Genomic DNA, 24,124 nt, shown 5'->3' with positions numbered 1-24,124 from the left:
TAATAAAAAAGGTAAAATTGAGAGGGAAGGGCTAACTATTGATTATCTGAAACAAAATATTGTTTAGCTAGATAAACTATAGTTTATAATACCCTTGGGTGTTAGTCTTATTGCTGGTATTTCCCATGTTTGACTCTTTCAGAGTAGTGGGTGGAGGGAGGTATATGAGAAAAAGAAAAAGAAATTTTGCAACAGTGTCTGGTTGACTTGTTAACATTAACTAATCCTGAGTTCTATCATCATAGGTTTGGCAGACTTTATAAAATATTAACACTGTCATTCAATGTGTTTTTTGTATTTTGCTTTTCAATTTTGTACATTTTTAGATATGACTTTCTCACACTGCTGACTTTCAGTGTGTAACCCTCGGAATCTTTGTTTGACTGTAACTGATGTAAGACATCCCTACCATACTTAGTGTAGTGTTTTTCATTGTAGCTAGCAGTCTGGGGGTTTTAAGGTTGAATTAGGTGGAAGCTAACCTGGGATCATCAGAACAGTCTTCAAGCTGCTGTAGAACTTCATAGTAAGAGGGAGGTTTCTGGTGGACATTTGTGTGCTCAAGTTCATCACACATTCGTTACAATTGTCTAGACCAGGGATTGGCACCTTTGGCACGCGGCCCTCCAATGAGGGTTGCGGGAAGCGGCGCGGGCCGAGGGATGTGCTGGCCGCTGCTTCCCACAGCCCACATTGGCCTGGAGCAGCGAACTGCGGCTAGTGGGAGCTGCGATCGGCCGAACCTGCGGACGCAGAAGGTAAACAAACCGGCCCGGCCCGCCAGGGGACTTACCCTGGAGGGCTGCGTGCCAAAGGTTGCCGATCCCTGGTCTAGACAACATAATACATCTTGTATCCGTATTATGAGGCAGTCACCTTTCACTGCACAAAAGAACACACAATACTGCAACAACTGAAATGCTTCCTTAAACAAAATGAAGTGTAGTGAGAGGATTTTGAAAATTCAGTTGGAAACGAGCCTGTCTGGATATTGATAACTATATAATTAAGTAGCTTCATCTGCGAAGATTGAGTAGAATCTTGCATGCAGACAATGACAGGAAAAAAATTCAGTTTCTTTCTCATCCAGATCTTCCTAGACTATCAGAATAGGAATTTAAATGAGCCAAGGTGTGAAAAAATGAGATGCAGGCAATAGGGGGAGTCAGAAAGGGAAATCTCTAGCTGAAGTGCTGGAGAGACAGATTTTAGTGACCATAAGGAAGACTGTGTCCAGTAATCTAAATATAAAAGTGATATGTGATGAACAACTGCAGCTTTTATCGTCAGCCGCCTCCTTTCCCCCCCCATACATGTGTCACCTCATCACTTATCTCCCAGTGCAGCCCTTTTATTGTTGGTTAGAGCAGTCGTCTTTCATTACACTAATCAACCTGTGATATTAAAGGTCCCCTTCAGGAACTGCTTACGGGCATAGGAATAGTGCAGGCAAAAACAGATAATGTGAAGTACCTTGTCTGTATCTTTTACTTTCCAACAATATTTTCAACATCCAATTTCTTTATTCTGTTTTTCCAAGATGATAGTTATCAGAAATTCACTTCTTTACGGTGATATTCAAATTATTTTTTCTTTAAAACTAATTGTCCTGTACCTTGATTTTGTATTTACCCAAGTGTAGAAGGTAATTAATGTTTTTGCAAACAAACAATGAACAGCTGAAAAAATAGTTTAATGAACAATTTCACTAGAAATTAATACAATTACTCTGGATTCTGAAATTTTTACAGTACAAAACTTTAAATTAAGCATTATATACAGCACAATAATCTATTTTTCTTTTCAGTGGAGCATTAACAGACGTTGAGGTAACATTTTTATTTTGGCGTGGATTACATTTTTCTCTAACTCAACTTTGTTCTATGTCCAGGTCACAATAGTTAAACCAGACATGCACAAAATGGCAGATTTATACTGTCCTCCTAGTTTTATATGAAAAATCCACAATGCTTAAGGCTAAAAATATGATTTGCCACCATCCTCTCTCACTGTTAGGCTTTTTTTTTCCTTTTAATATTTCTTGGCATCTCAAAACAAGTCACATGTGATATCTCTCAGAGTAAGGCATCTGTTGTAAAAGGAGGAAAGGGTTTTTCCCCTTCTTCCCAAAGAAGAGACTGTGTTGAATGTCTTTGCATGAATAAGCCCAGAAGATGCTTTAGGATAAGGCCATTTGAGTTCTCTCTTGTTAAAATTATGTTATAGCAGTGTTCCAAGTGTTATTTGTCTTCCCATTACTTAATGGATTCTATTTTCGCATTTCTTCTGCTTCTAATTCATCTTGTGTACCTTTGTGTCATGAATGTTTGTTACTGGCCATACAGTGGCTGGGACTTGGAGGGTTTCTGGCCGTTGCATCTCAGTATTTATAACCCACCCCAGGAATAACAGTGCCATAATTTAAGTATGGTACTTTTCAGACAAAACAATTGACCAGTTTCCAGGGTGACTTTATGTTCTTCTTAGGCTTGTTGTATTTTATTTTCCCATTTGGGGCCCAATCTTGCTCCCAATGCAATCAATAGCAGAATTCCCATTGACTAAAATAGAAGCAGGATCAAGGCCCTTTAGTTTCTTGGATGTCGTCTCAGCCTCCCCAGATTCTGATTATTTCAAACATTGAGACCTAAGGAGTTTTTTCCCTTTCCAATACATTTAAAGCTAACTCCTGCCACCTGGTACACAGGTATAGAAATGGTGTGAAGCAGAGAGGCTGCTAAGCGGGGACTCAACAGATTGCTTCATGGTGCAGAGCTTCACTTCACAGTGATTCTCCTTGTGGGCAGGCTTGGAATAAGTGTGTGGTTTGTACAGCCTCCCTCACGATGGGCCTTGCTGGGGTGGGGGTGGGGGGGGTCTGTAGGTGCTGCTGTAATATAAATAAACGATAAATATTGGGAATAGTGCCCTGATCATTGAGCCACAACTCTACTTGGAGGTGGCTCGGTGTGACATAAGCACTACCGCGGCCCATGTGCTCAGCTCGCAAAATCTCTAAGGGTTCACTGTGGCACCATCACCATAGTATCTGAACACTTAAAGCTGGACAGTAAGATCCCTTAGGAATTACAGGGAGTTTTCTTCTGCTCTTCTTTCCCAGTGAAAGAGGCTGTGCTTGGACATGTAAATAAGATATCATTTAATCTTCAATCATCATTTAGTTGTACTGGAAATGCTTTAGTATAGAGGCTTGTCATAAATATAAAGGGAAGGGTAACCACCTTTCTGTATACAGTGCTATAAAATCCCTCCTGGCCAGAGGCAACATCCTGTTACCTGTAAAGGGTTAAGAAGCTCAGTTAACCTGGCGGGCACCTGACCCAAAGACCAATAAGGGAACAAGATACTTTCAAATCTGGAGGGGGAGGAGGAAAGGCTTTTGTTTGTGCTGTTTATTTACGTGTTGGCTCTCTTGGGACTGAGAGAGGCCAGACAAAAATCCATCTTCTCCAACCCATCCAAATCCAAGTCTCCAATATTGCAACCAGTATAGGTAAGTCAGGCAAGGGGGATTAGTTTATCTTTTGTTTTATGTGAATTTTCCCTGTGTTAAGAGGGAGGTTTATTCCTGTTTTCAGTAACTTTAAGGTTTTGCCCAGAGGGGGATCCTCTCTGTTTTGACTCTGAATACCCTGTAAAGTATTTTCCATCCTGATTTTACAGAGGTGATTCTTTTACCTTTTCTTTAATTAAAATTCTTCTTTTAAGAACCTGATTGATTTTTCATTGTTCTTAAGATCCAAGGGTTTGGGTCTGTGTTTACCTGTACAAATTGGTGAGGATTCTTATCAAGCCTTCCCCAGGAAAGGGGGTGTAGGGCTTAGGGGGATATTTTTGGGAAAGACGTCTCCAAGTGGGCTCTTTCCCTGTTCTTTGTTTAAAACGCTTGGTGGTGGCAGCATACTGTTCAAGGGCAAGGCAAAGTTTGTACCTTGGGGAAGTTTTTAACCTCAGCTGGTAACAATAAGCTTAGGGGGTCTTTCATGCAGGTCCCCACATCTGTACCCTAGAGTTCAGAGTCGGGAAGGAACCCTGACAAGGCTTTTGCAGCAAGCCCTACACATTTTTCTTGTAGATGCTTGGTTGTCATTTTGTTGTTAGTTTGACCTAGAAATGGGAGGCTGGAGGTGGGACAATAGTTGGGAGTCTTTTACATAATGTTGGCTTTTTCAGGATTGGGGGAACTTCCTCCTCCCAAGGAAAATTGGCAGGTTCCCCTTCCCTGAAGGTGATGGTGATTTATTTTGGCTAATAGTGGATCTAAATTACTTAATCTTTTTGCTGCCATTTCTCACAGGTGAAATAGAAAGAGCACTTTCTTCTCCCCAGCCTTTCTCTTGTCCCTTTAGTGTTTCAAGCTCTATAGAGGCAAGAGGACTGTTTTTTATTATATATAGTGGTGCTCGGCATGGGGGGAGGCAGTCTTCTGAGGGGCCCAAAGTCACTATTATACTACTAGTAATCAGTAATATAATAATAATTAATAAAGAACAGAGGCAAGACTGCAATGTGATTTAATGTTAAACTTGTATAACTTTTTTGCATAATAAAATCATTCTGTTGCCCAAATTGACATCTTGGGCCTAATTTAGCAAGTGCTCTGTGCCCAGAAATTCAAGGGAGTTCTGCACATAGATCTGTCACAGCACTGGGGCTGGGGTCTATTTTCATGTAATTTCACTTCAGAGTTTCTAATCATTTTTTTATAATCACCTATCGGCAACTGTCTGAAGCAACAGAACTTCCTAGTATTCCAAATATGTTACAAATTCTGTAGTTTTATGACTTCACTCAAGATGAACAACATAAAATGAAAGAATTGATATGGAATTTTTTTAATGAGAATTCTATTAATTGGAATTGCACCAATCTTCAGCCTTCTGAACTGTAGTTTTTCCTTTTCCCCTAGTTTGAGTTCTTCTGTAGCATTACATTTACCGATAGACTTATTCAGATTTATAAGGCTAACAGGAAATACCCAGTAAAACATTTTGGGTTCTAATTCTGCAGTCCTTTGCAAAGATTCAGTCCACTCAGTTGTCCTGCTTATATGAGTAAGGCAAGCAGAATTTGGCCCTGAACAAAAACCTGATCCTTGAAAACCTTACTCTAGCAAGTAGTACCAGTTGACTTCACTGGCTTTGCATGTGCAAGAACTGGACCGTTGGTAAGTGTTTCAGGATTTGGGGTCCTAGGATATTTGAAGTTTTTTGCTCTTCTACATATTTGGTACAGAGTTACAGATATTGTGTTCTCCAGATAATGACAATTTTGGAGCTTTTGAAAATGTTGTCATGTTACTAATAATTGAAAGCATGAAAGATCTTTAATTTGTGTGTGTATTAACTTATATACCTATAATATAGTAGTGTAATTAGAGAGCTCTGTAATCTATGAAAACTCTGAATATTTATGAACAGTTAACATTTTATTTGCTTACTGTATGGTTTATAATATTTTTAGTTAAATGAGACCATCTTTTCAAAGGATTTGAATACAGATTTTACTTAGGATAAGAGACATGGGAAAGAACACTGCTCACTAAATTATATGCATAAACCCCATGAAGCTCGAACAGTTGATATTTTATTTTTTTGGTAGAGCAGCATGAAACAAATGCTTTGTTTTGTTCGTGCAAATGAGAAGACCATTATAATGCAAAGCAGTGTCCTGGAAAAAAGCAAATGTGCTTTTTCTGTTGTAAATATCCCTGCTAAATGCTGCAGTAATTGCAAGCAGAGCGTGGTGTTTTTTCCTCTCTTCTTTTCATTGATATATTTTAACAAGTCCTCTTGAGACTATTAAAACGTCTTAGTTTTTGGAACATGTGGTCCAGCGGGGATAACTTTGTCCACAGATGCAGTGGGTTGGCAGCTAGATTTTGCATGTCTTTTCATTTCTTTCCAGATTCTTTGACCCAGTGTAACCTTTGGTCTCCCTCGGAAGGCAGGGGTGAAGGAAGTATGAGCAGGTGACTGATGATCACTGTCAATACAGCCTGCAGACAATATGGGAATTACTTTAGCAGTCTCTCACTTCCCTCCACTCCCCCATCTCTTAAACCAACAAATGCAAATAGCTCCATTCCCATTTGCTAGTATTTCAGTGCTGCTGCCCAGGCAGCATGGGCTTTGTTGTAGACTTGCTTATTCAGAAAGGCAGTTTGAATCCTAGTAAGAAGAAAAATTATCTAATGGGACCTAAACCCCCTTAATGGTCAACGCAGCTAGTATTTGGCCCTCTGGAATATAAAGGTAGGAAGATGATGAAAATGAACGTATTTTATATTGTATTTCAACAGTACAGCAAGACCAGATTAGTACTGTTTGCATTGTTAGCCTTTGTTTAGTAAATAATATCAATCCTTTTTACAAAGCAGTTGTAAAAGCATTTCTACACTGTGTAGAAATGTGTACCTGTACTCCTGGTACAGGTACAGGTACCTGTAGGAAGATGATGAAAATGAACATATTTTATATTGTATTTCAACAGTACAGCAAGACCAGATTAGTACTGTTTGCATTGTTAGCCTTTGTTTAGTAAATAATATCAATCCTTTTTACAAAGCAGTTGTAAAGCATTTCTACACTGTGTAGAAATGTGTACCTGTACTCCTAGAACCTGTTGGCATTAACATTTGTCGTTGGGATTATCTGTGTATTTAAACATTTCATTTACTGTGCAACAGAGACTATGAAAGCGTTTGTTAGGTTTCAGTATAGCCAGACAATGCATCTATGAAGCACATATTTCTTTGCAATTTCTTGACTTTATTTATTAAGCACAGAATTGTGTGGTCTGAATAGAATAGCTGTATTTTTTATTATAATCTTGTTTTGCTTTCCAGATATGTTGTCTAGTAAGAGTAGTCACTTGGAAGATTCAAAAGCATAACATAAAAGAGTGATGATGTTTGTATTGGCTAAAATTCAGTTAAACTTATTTTAAATTGCTACTGTACATGAAATCTTGTAAGTACTATCATGCATAAATAAAAGGAAAGTGATTACTTTCCTAATTGAGAAGCTCCTTTTTTCCAGTTATCTAGAGGCAGAAAATATATTTAATGTAATGTATTTAGGATTATAAATATTAGTAAAAAGGACTTTTTTTAAAAAAAAATTGCTCATCAAGGACATTTGATTCATAAATGAATTAAACAAAATGTGTTTAACATGTCCTAAAACCTTATTAACTTGTTTGAATGGAACTTTTGTTTTGTAAGCATCTAAAGTGTCATTTTGGGATGTTCGGTTCAGTTCACTTTACCTTGACACTTTCTCTTCAAATGATTTGTTTGTTAAAGTTAACTCATTGGGAGAAGTACTTATAAAATGAAAAGCACCACTTAAGACAGAGCACTGGACTGCTGAGATGCACATCACATGTATGGGTAGGCATTGTTGTATAGACTAATGGTAATTGTCTGTCTAGATTCCCTTGAAAATGTAACTTCTAGTTTTATTTGTGGTGGGTTTTTTTTTTTCAAAATATATCTTCAATCACTAATAGCTCAGCAGTAACAATTTTCTGATGTACACAAAACTCTGGAAATTAGAATAAAGTCTTAAAATCCATCCCTTTCAGCTTGCAGTAGTGTTCCAGATCAGGCATTTTAGCTTTGGTTATGTCAGTTCAGCTTTAACATTAATTTGGAATTTCTCAAGTTTTGTCATGTTAAGTACAGGTTCATAGATTTTAAGGCCAGAAGGGACCATTATGATCATCTGGCGTGTGTTATGCAGGAGATCAGACTATAGAATATCATTGCATGATTCCTGAATCAAGGAACCTTATATGCTTCAGTTAAGCCAGAAGTTCTTTTTAGAAAGACATCCAGTCTTGATTTAAATACTTCACATGACAGAGAATCTATCAAATTCAACCTTTTTGTCTCGTATTTCTTTTCCTTTGTGTGTGTACATGTGCACGCATACATGTGGGTGGGGGAAGAGGGTCAAGAGAAGGCTTATTTTCCTCTGTTTTATTTGTTTGTTAGTTTTAATTGAACTTTTGCCTCTCGGGGTGCAAGGGTTGTCCGATTCTCTCTGCCTTTTATTTCCTCACCACTTCCTCAAAAGCATCTATAGCTCTGTTGATCAGCCTTCTCATCAAATGACAATAGATAAGTTTCCCTTGGAGCCAGTCATTGCTGTTTGAGTTGGCCAGAGGAGATACTGGAGACTGACATAACACATTTTCCCATCAGTGGTATATCTGTGTATGTAGAAACTCCTTCTGTTGCGTTTTAATATCAGTTTGTTGCCAAGGAAGTTATCATAAATTCATCATAATGACTTCAGAGCACAATCAAATAGGTGAAAATACATTATTAACTAGGAGGCTCTTATAGAAGAGAGATCTGGTCATGGCTTCCAGCCTGTTATCATCAGGCTGTGATCTAGTCAGATGTGAGCTGCATAGGTTAGCGAGGTTTGTATTTGGTGGACATCCTACATAGGAAAACTTTGATATTACAGGAAATTAATAGGTCATTCTTTTCCCTTTGAGTCATGTTGAATCCAAGTCTCAGTGGGCACTGTGCTGCTCGAGGACTTTCTTTCAAATGAAATTTAAAACTGAACTGCTGATCACTCAGTGTAATTAATCTTTGCATGCAGTGTTGTTGTAGCCATGTTGGTCCCAGGATATCGGAGAGACAAGGTGGGTGAGGGAACATCTTTTATTGGACCAACTTCTGTTGGTGAGAGAGACAAGCTTTGGAGCTTACATAGAGCTCTTCTTCAGGTCATATCCACCTTGTCTCTTTAATTAATCTTTGGCATTTTTCTGGGTGTTAAACTTGATTTCCCGGACAAATTCCCAGTTATTAAGATTTTGACTATCAAAACGTTGTTCCTCTTTACTTGGATGGTATTCTTCACTTTCTGCTGTGCACAGTTGAATAGTTGACATTGTTTTGCCTCTGTGGCAGCTGCATTTAGAGGTGGACAGATTTTTTATATTCTGTAGAATTTGTTAAGCACTTTGGGATCCTTCTTGATGACAGGCACTATATGAATGTAATAGTTGTGGTAGTAATGGAAACTATGAGAAATATCTGTAAGGTGAGTGTATTCAAATTATCTCTTTGTTTTTGTCTGAAAACGGTCTCTTGTAGAAAAGTCCCTCTTAAATATATATTTGGGAGGGGGGCGGGGCAGGGCGGGAAACGGGACTGGATTTTGTTCTTTCTGGATTTAGTTAAATGAAGTAGTTTGATACCAAACACTTGTTACATTTAGATGGCTTCATTTTACACTGATTTTAAAATTTAAATTAAATATGTAGCAAGTTTTTTAAATCATTAGAAAAGTTGCTTTTGTAGAAAGAAGTAATCTCTGGACAATGACACAAAATACCTTCAGAATCTGGTATTAATTTTGAGGTGAGTTTTTTGTTTTTCCCCTCAGTTTCCATTATAAAAAGAGGTGCAAAAGCCCAGTCTTCCCCTTCCAAAGTAACCCGGCATTCAATGCAGTCTCCACAGAAGTCTGCTCCAGTACCACCGCAATGTGGCAGGAAAACAAGTCGGGGCAACCCCCCTGGACAATCTACACTTCCTAGGAAGGGAAGATCTCCTAAAGCCATTCCTCTGACAAAAAACACCTCTACTGAAAATCTCAAAACAAGGAAAAAAGGTTTAAAACCTGGAAGAAAGGTTAGTTACAGTTGCTACTTTAATTTGTATTGTGGAACTTTGTAGTGATTCGTTATTTTGAACATGCTGTTTATAATTCCATGTACAGTCTGATGCTGTTTTTCCTTCAAGCACTTATGGCTTGTCTCCACTTGAAATTTACCAAAATAAGTATTCTGGAATTCTTATTTTGAGGTAAGCCACCATGTGGACACTCTTATTCTAGAATAGAGACCCTTTTTCTGATTTAGATTAATCCACTGGCTTTATTTATTATTATTACTATTTATTATTTACTCTTCCAGAATAGTTTTTTCAGTAAATTTCCAAGTTTAGACAATCCCTTAGGTTATTAGATTTAATTATTTTCTTACTGAAATAAATGTTAAGTTTGCCCAGTGTTTACCTTACTTTAGGGCGTGTTAGAAACCAAGGCTTTGTGTATAATTTTAGACTGGAAAACGTAAAAATGAATTTCTTCTGAAATTCCATAAAAAGTTATTACTGCTGCGTTGAGTAACATGTTGCTTAAGTTACTATATATGTGATATAAAATTCACCCTCTCCATCAAACAGTATAAATATAAAGCTCTGCTCTGACTTCTGTAAAATGACTCATTGGTTAAAAATAATAAAGATTCTGTCTTAGCATTGTTTGAACAGAGTTTATGCTTATATAGGATGATGTTTGGTTGTTTTTATTAATGTCTTCCATTTTACCACACGCTTTACCCAGAAGAATATTTTAATTAACTCAAGAAATATTATACACACACACTTTTTGAAACATGGCAGGTATTACAAAAGAATGATGAAAAAAATAAAAAGTCCCATTGACTACATTGGGAGTGCCACACTCAGAGAGCTTGTGAGATTCAGACTGAATATCATGAAGACTGCACATCTTAGAACAGACATTAAATATAGCAAAATGCCTTATGCTTAAAGGCCGCTAGAGTAAACGTTTAAGGCCAGTTTGGACTGATTAAGCCTTTCACAAGTTCTTTTTGTGCTAGTTTGAAAATATATAGTTAAGGAGGTCAGTCTTTGATCAGTACATTGTGAATTTGTTTGAATTTCCAAATAATTCTCAGGTGGGGAAGCAGTCCATTCTGTTGCAATATTTGTTTATCAACATGTTTCACTGTTTGTTATCATTATGTAATATTCAACATTTCCATCTCTGCAATAGAAAATAAGCTTATTTTGCATGTAATGTCTTTCATCCAAATACTTCCCAATAACAGTGCAATAAAGTTCAATGCAAAATTCCCCTTACCTGTATTTTGACTCCTTACCATCTTTCTCCCAATTTCAATACGTAGTGTGTTTTTATTAATTTCAGTTCTAATATGAAAGGAAAACATTTGTTCCCTTTATATCTGTTTTTAATGTATTATTTTTTAAATGTATGCTTTAATTTAGCAACGCAAGTAACCAGACTACTGTCAAAACAGACCACATATTTCAGTATTTCAAATATATGGGCTGTACCTTGGTCCTTAATGAGGATGTGGGGAGTAGCCAGTCAGTATATGCACTGTTGTGTTGTTGAAGATGTTTGTCCCTCCATGTCTCCCACATGAATGTTCATATTATTTCCTTTTCATGTCTCCATCTCTTCACATGTTGAATTTTCCTCTCTGTTATCTATGGCTTTCTGTGCTATGGAATAGCAGTAGCCCCAAAGTAGAGTGAAGTCACCTCTTGTAGAGTTGTATAGAGAGACTTTTTGGATTGTCATGCCTAGGAAGTTGGAAGTTTTGCCCTAGCTAACTACAGTACATGTTTATTCTCTGTGTCCAGGATGATTTGAGTCCTTTGTTACTGGATATTTAGGTGTACTGGGAAGCTGCCACTGACTGCCCTGTTCAGTAGAATATTATTCCATCTGTTCTAAACGATCTGTGTCCATCATCAGTACAATATAACTCCTGCCACCATATTTATTATCCTTACAGCAACGTCAGTCACCACCCAATGCCAAATAGACTCTCCAATCAGCCCTTTCTGGCCTGTTGATCTTTACCAAATCTCAGTCCTTGCCATGTACCATAGATTTCATAGCAAGCTAAAGCAGTTCTTTATAGATGTTGCAGCAGTGCTCAGAGTGAATACATAAACTGAAAGTCCTGTATTTTGGTTGTTTTAAGATACTTAAGTGAAAAGTCACTGTGTCAATATAAAATTGTTTCCAAAATCACATAATGACTGTAGCTATCATAAAAGTCTTATGTGAGAACGTTTTTTAATAGCTGAGTAGCTTTTTAATGCAATTTTTGGCAAAAATCAATCTGAGTTGGTTCCCAGCTTAAGGGAAAGATTGTCATGTGCACCTTTTCTCATCCTTTCCCGTTCACAGTTGCACAGATCATCTCCCTTCCCATTTGTGATCTCAGCTTCCTTATGGCAACTGTTTACATGCAAAAGTGATACAGAAGAACGTTTAGTCTGGGTTTTCCAAACGCACCTGAGGGCATTATGTTCCCAAATTTTATTGAAGGCCAATGAGAGCTGGTTTCCTAGCTGTTGTAGCCTCCTTTTGAAAACTCCAGCCTTGGTGAATTTTTAGCTTTTAATGCAGGTCAGGAGCTAGCAATGAAGAGAACCCCCACCACATCACCAGCCAGCTCTCTGCTGTCTGCAAACAGCAGGCAAACTTCTGTTTGAGGTACATCTGACTTAGGTCATAATGTTAGTGTAACCCTTCTGCCCTTCAGAGTTGGCAGCAACAAGGGTCGGGTTCAGTATCTAGGGGTTTCATTCCAATAACACAATGCAAAACCAGCTTGAGCCCCCACCCAGTGACCTGGGACGAATATATACCACCCCCGCTGGGCGCCTCCCAAGAGGCAATACTTCCCCTCTCGCAAGCACAGAGTCTGAGTGTAGCAAAAACCTTTTACTAACAGAGAGAAACAACGTGGCATTATGTTGGTGAAACACCACCAACAGGATTCATAACACAACCCATGAGCAAAAAAAACCCACCCCAAGCAAATTGGGGCGTGACCTTTCCCTTTGGTTCTTGAGTCCAGCAACCCAAAGTCACCCAAAGTCCCAAAAGTCCAACAACCCAAAAGTTTCTGTCCCTGGTCAGTGCAGCACCAGAGTTGGAAAGTTTATTTGCAGAGTTTTACCTCCCAACCTGGGTGGAGATGGGGAGGGGGTTAAGGGGTACCTCATGTGGTCCAAAGTCGATTGCCCCAATCTCTCCATGGGGCTCCGCTCTGCTCCACCAGCCATCCCATGAATTGCTCCGCTCTGCCAGCCGCCCTCATGAGCTGCTCCAGCCATCCCACGAACCGCTCTGCTTCAAGAGCTGCTCTGCTCTGCCACTACTTAACACAACACTCAGTGATTTCAGCTTGTATAGGGGAGCCTCAGTGCTGGTGCGCTATTGGCCCAAAGTGAATTCAGCTCAGCAGCCTGTAACTAGACTCCTAATGGAATCAAAATTAGCTCTGATATTCCACAGTGGAGAAAGGAGGAAGTGTAATTAGCATGTAAGGCCCTCACCAGGGGGCCCATACCACCAGGTATTAATACCTGTCCTCAGCCTCTCTCCATTCACTGAGTTTTGGAAGCCATGTCCCTTGCTTAGTGAGTGCTACTTAGTTGATCGCGAGTCCCTCCATCATAACAAAAGGCCAAGTACTGTTCCACTGTCCTTGATTCACATAATCAGGATAATAATTTATTCTTGCTGCCCCGATAACAGAGAAACTGGGGATCCCACAGCAGCCAAAGTGACCAATTGGGCAGCTATGGGCTCATGCTAGGCGGGGTGGGTGTGCCTATGCAAATGAGATCAGCCCCTGAAGTTCTTTTCCACAACTTGCCCCAACTCACCACCAGATGTCAGGGTGGAGCTCATCGTGACTCTGCTTACATTAGTTTAAGTACTAGCAATAAGAAGTGTATGTGGGATGTATGAGTGCATGGGAATAGCCATTTTTTAAAATGTCACCTGTTCTGATGAAGAAAAATGGGGAATGTGGGTAGAACTGCTTTAAAATCCCCTGTATTTTCATGTATGCTTACAAAGTTTATTAGAACATTAGAATATGAAATGCTTCCCTGGTGTAATAAAAGGGCCAGATTGTGGCTGCTCTGTGCCTATGTGTACTGAGAACCCCTCTCGTGTTCCATTTTCCAGTTCATGAGGTGCCTATAATTTGTAGCATGAAGGGGTGGAGACTGGCCAACCTGTGTTGTGTAGAGCATATGCAGTGGTAGCAGCCCTCGTGATTTTATCATAAGCTTTGCGATTTGGTGTTTTTACTTAACGTAGACAAGTGATCATGGAGAATCTCAGCAAATTTCTAGTGTTCCTGGTTGCAGAGAAAAGCTTGAAAATGTGACCTGAATGTATCTTGAAGACTCAAATGAGAAAGCAAATAAAGTTTCCCAAATCTATTATTTTTAAGACAATCTCACATGTTCGGGGGGGCATGACACCTGTGTCTATTAACATTTTGCACTAGCAATATTGCATGAGCTCATCTCTCTGTGCACCAACTTGCAGCTGCAGGGCAGTGCTTAGAGAAGCACAATCTGCATCTGCAGAGCAAGTATAATAGCAGATGACGACAGTGAGCTTGTTCTCTTTCACCCTCTACTTAACACCTCTGGAGGCCTTCTCTGACCTTCACAGGCTCAAAGCCTTCAGCTATCTTCACAGGAGCACTAAATCTCCCCTCATCACCACACCCCCTCTTCTCCTAAATTCTTACATGGCCTGGCTCTTAAATCCGCACATATGAATGTTTATCAAAACCAACTGCAGATGCAAAGAAAAGTTAAGTGGAGCTGAAAGCAGAAGGCAAGATACATTTAGCGTGGTGGGTTTTTTTTTCCATTTAGCATGAAAGTGAAACAGGATCATTAGTAACATTTCCACACCAAATTCACTGTTATGCTACTTCGGATAATCTGGTCCAGTGTAACAGGGCACTACCATAGCTGGAAGGATGAGGTAGTTATGGCATTGAAACAAAACTTAGCTGAGGCTATACCTTTAAAAAATAATTTGTTTGGAGTGAAAAGAAGAGTAATGTTACAAATGCAGTGCCATCAACTGGCAAGCTACTGATCTGACATAAACGATTTCTTTTTCACGAGTGACTTCTCATTATGCATGTGTTGTTTCTTGCAGTTTTGGTGGCTTGTCTGGCATTTCCTTTCACAATATTAGGGCCCTATACAGTATTGTATTGTTTTCCTGTAGTACCTTAGCCATGAGGAGGCCGCCTATGGGAGCTGCCTGCCAGCCCAACCAGCCTAATCAGAGACTTGATCAGCTCAGAGCATGAAGTGAGGGAGAGTAAACTAACATGCCAAGTATGTGGTTGATAAGAATTAGACAGTTATATGAGCTCCCTATTTCTTGGCACCTTTATTGCCTATTCTCAGTTTGTCCCTCTCTTCTCTCCCTTCTTAGGCAGAGGGTACACTGGAGCTGGAGGTGTAATTTCCAACTCAAGTAGATGTACCTGATCTAGCTCTGATTGAGTTAGGGCATGAAAAAATAGAAGTGTAGCCGTAGCAATAGGAGGGGCTATACCCACCCCATGTAGTTCCTTAAGGTTTTACCCGAGATCATACTTGGGGCAGCTAGCCCATTCTGCTACTTATGCCGCCATAGTTATGCTTTTATTTTTAGAATGCTAGTTCAATGAAAACTAGCACTGGTACATCTATCGCAGCTGGAAATTACACCAGTGTAGACATACCCAGAGATGACTTCTTTCAGCCATGTCACAAAGCCATAGTGCAAAGGTCTGGCTGTCTTGTTTTAGTTAAATACCCTGAATGGGTTAATGTTTCTAGAACGTCTTCCTGTTGGGGAGTTCAGTTTCACTGTAGTAGGTGGAACTCTGAAGGTGTGTGTTCCTTAGTAGTGAATGGTAATTGATAGTGCATAGTTCATTTATGAATGAGAATTGTTTAAGAAAGGGTCACTTGCTGATTTTGTGTTTTGGGGGTTTTTTTTAACAGAAAAAAATCCTGCCAGTGAAATCTCCTCCTGCACCTTCTTCTCCACTTACTTCTCCTGAGGGGGACAATGGCAGTACACAGATACATAAAGATGGAATTGGCATTGCTGGTGCAACAGCAGCAGTTATATCCACAGGTATAAAAGGGCACTCTGAATGTATGAAATTACTTCCCCTGCTAAATAAAAATAATTATATTGTTTTATGCTACTATTATTCTAAAACACCTGCTGAAAATAAATTGTTTTGCTAACATCTTCATATGAAAATATATTTTTATATTGCAGTTCTCCAAATGTGCTTAGGTAAGACTGGTATTTGGTGTATGTGCAATAGCAAGAAACACCAGAACTTCAGGAATTTGATGTCTGGTTAGCATGCTTTTTGGTGTGTAAATAGGAAAATCCATTGCACTTTCAGTAGTCGTCCATAGCCTGGAGTACAGTGCTTGATAAAGAAGAAAGGACATGCAAATGACTGATTGGGATGGAAGTAAGGTAAGACTTTCTTACCTTACTTCCTACTTGGTAACAGTCAGTGTTGGAAATGACTGTTACCAAAAGGCCATCAGACACTACTGTTACACTCCAGAGAGTATGGAAATAGAGATACAGATGCGTAGTTTGTCACTGAAAAAACAAAATCCAGGAAAAATGCGCCAGGTTAAAACAAGAACTCATTTCAAATGCAAAGGCAGTAAACTATATTATAAAATGGGTGGTGGAAAAGGAGTAAGCTAGTTAGAACTACCTCTGAGTAGTCTCTTTATTACACAGTTATGGGACAATTTGTAAATTGTCAGCTGTTCAGTCGTCGCCAAATCCTGGGACTTGCTACAGTGTCCCCCCCCCCAAAAAAAAAATGGTGGGAAAAGTTTGCTATGTTTTTAATGTTTTGCCATTTTTAAACTGCTTTTACAAAGAAACCGTCCCTCTGCTTTGTCTCCTCCACGTCCTTGCAGCTACCCCTCTTTCAGTGCTAGACAACATTGGGGCAGAATAGGCAATCATTTCATACTAAAGGAAACCTGTCAGGTTTACAAACATTATTGAGCCCAAATAAGAGTTTAGTAACATATTTTAGAGAGTTTTCCTGTTCTCTCCACATCCACGTCTCTGCCTCCCACAGCTTCTGCTGTCAAACAGAAAATAGACATGAATGCAGAGTTCAGGAGCATTAGTCTTTTTACCAGTATCAGTTGTTTGAAAAATCTAAGTTTCATTTGAGCACAAATAATACTGTAATTCATTTTAAAAGAACAGGTTTCTTTTATCTTATTTAATGCTTCAGTCTATTGCCTTACCACCAAGGCATATCCTTATTAGACCACAATAAATCCTGGTCCCACTGCAGTTAATGGAAAAATTTCTATTCACTTCAGTAGGGTCAGGCTTTCATCCCTTATTTTGTCTTGTTGCTTAACCACAGAGCATGATCCCTGTGATAGGTCTGAGTTACTTCAGGTGCCTTTCTTTTCTTGAACAGACAGTTGTTGGGGTTTTTTTTGTTTCCATAGAAAGTGTCTTCCTAAAATGAACTTGACTGTTGTTTTGGAAGATTTTAACTCTAGAAATAACACAGGGCATTTTAAAGTAATGCATTTTGTTAAGGTCTTCACTTTGACCCCTGTATTCTTATAGCTCAGAGCATCCACCAGGTTAGGTGTAGTGTAACAGAACCCATCTGCAGGTGGAGTTCAGTGACAAGCACGGATGGGTGTAGGCTGGGATAAACTCATCATGGTAGTGTGATGTAGGAGGGTTTTGGAGGCTGATTTATCAGGTTGAGAAAGAAGGAAATGAATACTGCTGTGAATGGCTGCTGGGTTGGAGATATTTGTCATGGAGTTTGGCACCATCATTTTGTTGTGCAGTAGGTATAATTTTAAAAGTAAAAATACTAGAGAACCGAGCTGCATTTCGTGTCAATGTGGAGACAATGCAATGATGCCATTTTGAGCATCCAGTGCAGAGAGATTGCCCTAGAGTTGCTTTAAAATATACTGGGCTGCAGAGGGGAGGCACTTGAGTGCAATGTGGTCTGCTAAAGGGGACAGGGGAAGCCTGGGTAGCTAATAATTTTGGTACCTGGTCAAAATCCTGTTTTTATTTCAATCTGCCAGGATTTCATGACTTATGCATTGCATGCTAAGTTGCTAATTATTGGTAAACCATGTTATTAAAGAAATAAGTATATGCACAGAAGGTGTATGGTGGTTTTGCATTTTGTGTGCATCAGTCGAATTCAATATGACTTTCAGTGAGAGCCACTGAGATACTTTTTGATTGAGTGTGATTGTGCTTGAAGTGGGCAGATTCCATAAATACGGCTTGTAATTTTTCAGTTTGCGTCTATGTTAACAAGCATGGGAACTCTGGACCTCACCTGGATAAGAAGAAAGTTCAGCAGCTTCCAGACCACTTTGGGCCAGGTCCTGTAAATGTGGTACTTCAGCAGGCTGTGCAGGCCTGTGTAGACTGTGCCTATCTATCCAAAACAGTCTTTGGATTCCTCAAGTCAGGGCATCATGGAGGGGAGATGATAACAGGTATGCAAAGTCCTTGAATTTTTCCAATTTGTTCACTGGGTTCTGTTTGAGAAGTTTGAGTGTGGTGTAGAGTAGGGGAGTGGAAGTAGTAGCAAAACAATGATTAACATTTTTATGTTACTTTTGTAAATCTTTAAGCAAAGCTAAGAATACCTAACTGTGGCTACGTTTACTGGTGGTGTATCTACGGCCAGCACTGAATTTACATCTTAATATAGGGTATAAAATGATACAGCCAGTTTTCTTAATTTGAATTCAGCAGTGACTATATAAAATTACATATTCCATACAGCATTGTTCGATATTTTACAAAGTAAAACTTGCATACGGCAGTAAATAGCCATAGCCAAACATTTGTCAAGTAAATTCAATGCAAGTCAAAGTTCAGCTTTATTAATTCATGTCTTATCCATACACAGTGTTTGTCGTCTTGATGCTGTAACCAAGTAGGTAAAAAGTTTAAAACTAATCTGCTTAGGTTCCAGATAACTGATCCCATATGTTAAACAGAACTGCTGTTGCTTCCCTTTTTTTTTCTGTACTAATATTTTAGAGGTGTTTTAGGGTCAGTGTTTGAGCACCTATGTCCTCTGCTACAGTGGTTCTCAACCTTTTTCTTTCTGCCCCCCCCCGCCCCCCGCTATAAAAACTCGACACCCCAGCTGTGCCACAACTGTTTTTCTGCATATAAAAGCCAGGGCTGGCATTAAGGGGTAGCAAGCAGGGCAGTTTCCCAGGGCCCCATGCCACAGGGGGCACCACGAAGCTAAGTTGCTTAGGCTTCAGCTTCAGCCCCGGGATGCAGTCCTGCACAGCAGAGCTTCGGCTTTCTGTCCTGAGCCCTAGCAAGTCTAATGCCAGCTATGCTTGACAGACCCCCTGAAACCTGCTCAGGGGGCCCCAGGCCTCTGGTTGAGAACCCCTGCTCTACTACAGAGTGAGTTTATTTCTTATATATGCTAAGGGCAGCTCTGTAGATAAATTATCCTCATAGCTCAAACTCTCAGTATCTGCATCTTGTCATTTTTTCCCCTTCTGGGTTGGCAATCTTCTGTATAATAGTAAGACGCATTAATTCATAATTTCATCACTGGCAGTAAAAAGGGTTTGACTTACTTTAATCTCCTTATATTAATACCAGATGTGAAAGGTGATTAGTGGAGGGCAGGTTTATTTAAGCTCTCATAAAAGAACTCGCTGCCTAACGGTGTTAAAATATAGCATCCTGACCCACATGCGGCAGAACTTCTCTGATCCTCATGCACAATTTGCATACCAGTTTGTTCCCAAAATGGAGCTCTCGCCTTATTTCTCAAAAAATACATTTTTATATGTACAAGATATACTACAGTATGCTTACTAGCACATTAAGTAGTGTCATAAATAATTAACACCAAAAACTGTCAAATTGCAAAAACAAAATACATTTTATGATGCACATTATCCTTGCTTTTTTTGATTGCTTACAAGGAACTAAATCCTGGCCCAAGGGTTGTGTAAGTAAGGGGTGTGAATTGAACTAGGCAGACAACTGTAATTCTGTTTCCTGGAGGATTTAGTGATTTTTAAAATTTGGTTTAGTTCCAATTTGGAACAGAAGCCCAAAATTCTCCACAGAAGAGAATTCTCATTCTTCGTCCAGCTCTCCTGGGAATCCAAGCTGATGAGGAGTCACAAGTGAGAGCCCTGGGAGTCCTGTTCTCGGCTCCCCATCAGTCTGCTAGTCAGGCTGCCAAAGAGCTGGGCAGGCAAGCTGGAAGGAAAACATTGGGATCCTAGCTGGTTTCTGGCAGAGTGTCATTGAAATTGAACATTATCCTCAAACATTTCAGCTTCAACAAAATGACAGATTCTGTTGAAAAACTGTTTTATCAAAAGTTTTTCAACCAGCTCTAGGTATGAACACTGAGCAGGGGGAGGAATTGTTTAGCAGAATAAAATGAGGAGTAACAGAATAAAATTAAGAAAGGGAATATGAAGTCTGAATATGAGGAAAAACTGATCCTTTGGCTTGTGGAATGATGTCCCAAGGAAAGGAATGGAAGTTCCAGTGTTTGAGAGTTTTTTTTAATAGACCGGACAAAATGCTAGTAAATATAAAGTAGGTTGGGCAGCTTTGCAAAATTCAAGTTGGACGCTCAGGTAGAGTTAATATGTTTGGACTGGTTGGTTGAAAAACATAATTTATTTAATTAACTTTATCATAGTAAAGGATAAGCAAGTAAATTGTGTCTGGACTCGTGAATTGTCTTGACAAATTGTCTTGTCTGCAGTGACTGGCAGATGGACAAGATGACCTTAAGTTTCTCCCACCTCTAGATTCTGGGACAACAGCTGTGGAGCTGGGGAAACCACCAAAAAGCTATCACACAGGGAGCAGGGACCAGGAGGAGTTCCCATTAATGTTTTTTAAAATAGTATTTTCATTGGGGCTAGGAGGTTTGCAGGTGATATCACACTATTCTCCCACGATTGTCATGGCGCATTGTGAGGCCTCGGGAGAGCTGCTTTTGCCCAGATTATTTATTGGGTTTGTTCTATAGTGATCCTCATCATAACAACTGATTATTTTACAACTATTACTGGATTTACTCTCGCAACATCCCTATGAGATGAAGAAGTATATTTCCATTTTATAAATGGGAAACTGAGGCACAGAGAGTAAGTGGCTTCCCCAAGGTCACATGGGAAGACCACAAGACCATCCTGTTGGATCTTGGATTTGCATTGTGATGGACCTTGCTGTTTTGCAGTCTGTCTGTCAGGAGGTGTATGGGAGGCCGTGTAGCCCATTCAGTCTCCTAACTGATTCAGAGCTGATTCAATCTGCTCCTTGGGAACCCACAAAATAACTCTTCTGTGGGTGACTCTGAAGTGGTACAGTGAGTCCCTAAGATTTCATTTGGACTTCAGAGTCTTGTTAATCTAGTGACCTCAGTGGTTTCTTTGCCACGAAGGAAAGAAGGGCCAGGATTTGTCCCTAATTCAGTAATCCTCAGTGCGTAATCCAGTTATGAGAGCAAATGAGTATGGTTCTATTGTAACATTTTTATACTAAATTATATTTACTGCATTTATAAAATACCAGTACAACATCGCTTCGCATTAGAGGGGTTATTTGTATCACTTTTCTGATATTAGTTTAAATCACTCTAGATATGTTTTTAAAACTGAATAAATTGCCCCTTATTGATGGTGGAATGATTCTCAGCACGGTGTGGCTCCTAATTCAGATTTCTTTGATTTAATAGAAAGGTATTGTTTTTGAAAGTACACCTCTGTTTCCCTATCAGTAGAATATGATGCTCTCCAGCGCTTCTTATTTTTTGTAGGGAAACCCTCATACTAAACTCTTGCATGCACCCAAATCGTACTTTTGAGCAGGAAAAGCAAATTTAACATTCATAGCAACTTCTTCTAATTTAACAAAAATTACATGTTTGTTACCTGTTAGATTTGTGATGTGTTACATTATACATTATTTCTAGTTAGAAAGAACAAAGCTAATGCAATGAGAATTGCTCATCTATAGGCCTGGAATTAGTGTCTTAACTTTTTTCATCTCACTATTTGCCAGAAGATGATGCTTGGCTTTTCCCTAAAACATTTTAATTCCTATCAATGCTTTTAATACAACAAGCTGTCATGGGATAAGAGGGAAGGTCCTCTCATGGATTGTTAACTGGTTAAAAGACAGGAAACAAAGGGTAGGAAAAAATGGTCAGTTTTCAGAACAGAGAGAGGTAAATAGTGGTGTTCCCAAGGGGTCTGTACTGGGACCAGTCCTATTCAACATATTCATAAATGATACGGAAAAAGGTAAATAGTGAGGTGACAAATTAGTAGATTATACAAAACTACTCAAGATAGTTAAGTCCCAAGCAGACTGCGAAGAGCTACAAAGGGATCTCACAAAACTGGGTGACTGGGCAACAAAATGGCAGATGAAATTCAGTGTTGATAAATGCAAAGTAATGCATACTGGAAAACATAGTCCCAACTGATGGGGTCTAAATTAGCTATTATCACTGAAGAAAGAGATCTTGGAGTCCTTGTGGATAGTTCTCTGAAAACATCCACTCAGTGTGCAGTGGCAGTCAAAAAACCGAACAGAATGTTGGGCATCATTAAGAAAGGGATAGATAATAAGACAGAAAATATCATATTGCCTCTCTATAAATCCATGGTACGCCCACTTCTTGAATACAGCATTCGGATGTGGTGGCCCCATCTCAAAAAAGATACTTTGGAATTGGAAAAGGCTCAGAAAAGGGCAACAAAAATGATTAGGGGTATGGAACAGCTGCCATATCAGGAGAGATTAATAGGACTGGGACTTTTCAGCTTGGAAAAGAGACAACTAAGGGGGGATATGCTAGAGGGCTCTAAAATCATGACTGATGTGGAGAAAGTAAATAAGGAAGTGTTACTTACTCCTTCTCATAACACAAGAACTAGGGGTCACCAAATGAAATTAATAGGCAGCAGGTTTAAAACATACAAAAGGAAGTATTTTTTCACACAACACACAGTCAATCTGTGCAACTCCTTGCCAGAAGATGGTGTGAAGGTCAAGATTATAACAGGGTTCAAAAAAGAACAAGATAAGTTTATGGAGGATAAGCCCATCAATAGCTATTAGCCAGAATGTGCAGGGATGGTGTCCCTAGCCTCTGTTTGCCAGAAGCTGGGAATGGGCGACAGGGGATGGATCACTTGATGATTACCTGTTCGGTTCATTCCCTCTGGGGCACCTGGGGTTGGCCACTGTTGGAAGACAGGAGTCTGGGCTAGATGGACCTTTGGTCTGACCCAGTATGGCCATTCTTATGTAACATATAAAATAAAGTATAAGCATATCACCCTTCGTGTTGTCTAAGATGCATGTAATAAACTATCTGTTTTTGGTGTCCTCACATTGGCTGAGTTCCTACTTAAATAAATAGGAGCTTGACCTGCACAACGATTGCTGGAATGGGTTCTATAATGTTGAATAACACAGCTTCTTAAAATGGCAAACCAGTTATTCCAGCCATCACTGTAATTGTAACAGGTGACAGTCTGCAACAGACGAGTATGAGCAGTTCATGTTAACAAATCAGGTCCCTCGAAAGCCCCCAAGTACTATAAAAGTTTTCTTCTGTTTTATTTCCAGCTGTTCAATAAGCAAATAACACAGACAATGTTTAATTTCTATCAGGGGAGCTAATCTGAATTTACACAGATGTAACTGAGATCAGAATCTGTCATTTTGAAGGTAAATTTGCTAAATAGTCTAATAAGATACCAGAACAATTGTTTACCTCTTTTTTTTTACCTCTACACTGTTTTAATCAAAGCAAGATGTATTATATTTTAGTTAGTGGTGGTGTTGTACTCTACTTCCTGGTGTTTGGATGGTGTCTGACATCATCTTCTTACTCACAGCCGCCTTTGACGGGGAGAAACACGCCATCAATCTTCCTTCTGTAAATAGTGCATCGTTTGTCCTGCGTTTCTTGGAGAAGCTCTGCCACAGTCTGCAGTGTGATAATCTTTTTAGTAGCCAGCCCTTCAGCCCTTATATGGGGAGTGCACATAGTCCTACGGAATATGATAGGAACAAACCAGGTAATACTAAATTATACATGTTTTGGGGTGTATGGTTATTTTGTGCAATTCATTTTTTGATCAGTCCTCCTACAACTTGAATTGATTGAAATGAGTACTTTGTGGTTCTTAGTAAAATTAGTCCTTGTGTGATGGGGTTATTTATACCACATGTGGAAAAACTGTAGAATCATAGAATATCAGGGATGGAAGGGACCTCAGGAGGTCATCTAGTCCAACCCCCTGCTCAGAGCAGGACCGATCCCCTACTAAGTCATCCCAGCCAGGGCTTTGTCAAGCCTGACCTTAAAAACTTCTAAGGAAGGA

At 39.4% G+C, this 24,124-nt stretch overlaps 1 protein-coding gene across 4 annotated transcripts in view; it reads left to right on the top strand.

Moving 5' to 3' along the window:
- SCML2 (Scm polycomb group protein like 2) overlaps positions 1–24,124 on the top strand; it is a 123,690-nt gene that overhangs the window by 78,876 nt on the left and 20,690 nt on the right. For all 4 annotated transcript variants that reach the window (XM_074967646.1, XM_074967654.1, XM_074967669.1 and 1 more), the window contains 4 exons: positions 9,435–9,682; positions 15,662–15,797; positions 18,005–18,208; positions 23,636–23,818. In XM_074967646.1, coding sequence (XP_074823747.1) covers positions 9,435–9,682; positions 15,662–15,797; positions 18,005–18,208; positions 23,636–23,818 — 771 coding nt within the window. The remainder of the gene's footprint in view (positions 1–9,434; positions 9,683–15,661; positions 15,798–18,004; positions 18,209–23,635; positions 23,819–24,124) is intronic.

This window comes from Natator depressus, chromosome 1 (genome assembly GCF_965152275.1).
Source record: "Natator depressus isolate rNatDep1 chromosome 1, rNatDep2.hap1, whole genome shotgun sequence".
Classification (NCBI taxonomy): domain Eukaryota; kingdom Metazoa; phylum Chordata; order Testudines; family Cheloniidae; genus Natator; species Natator depressus.
The sequence above is the reverse complement of the archived record's forward strand: the minus strand, read 5'-3'. Positions and strand labels throughout refer to the sequence as shown.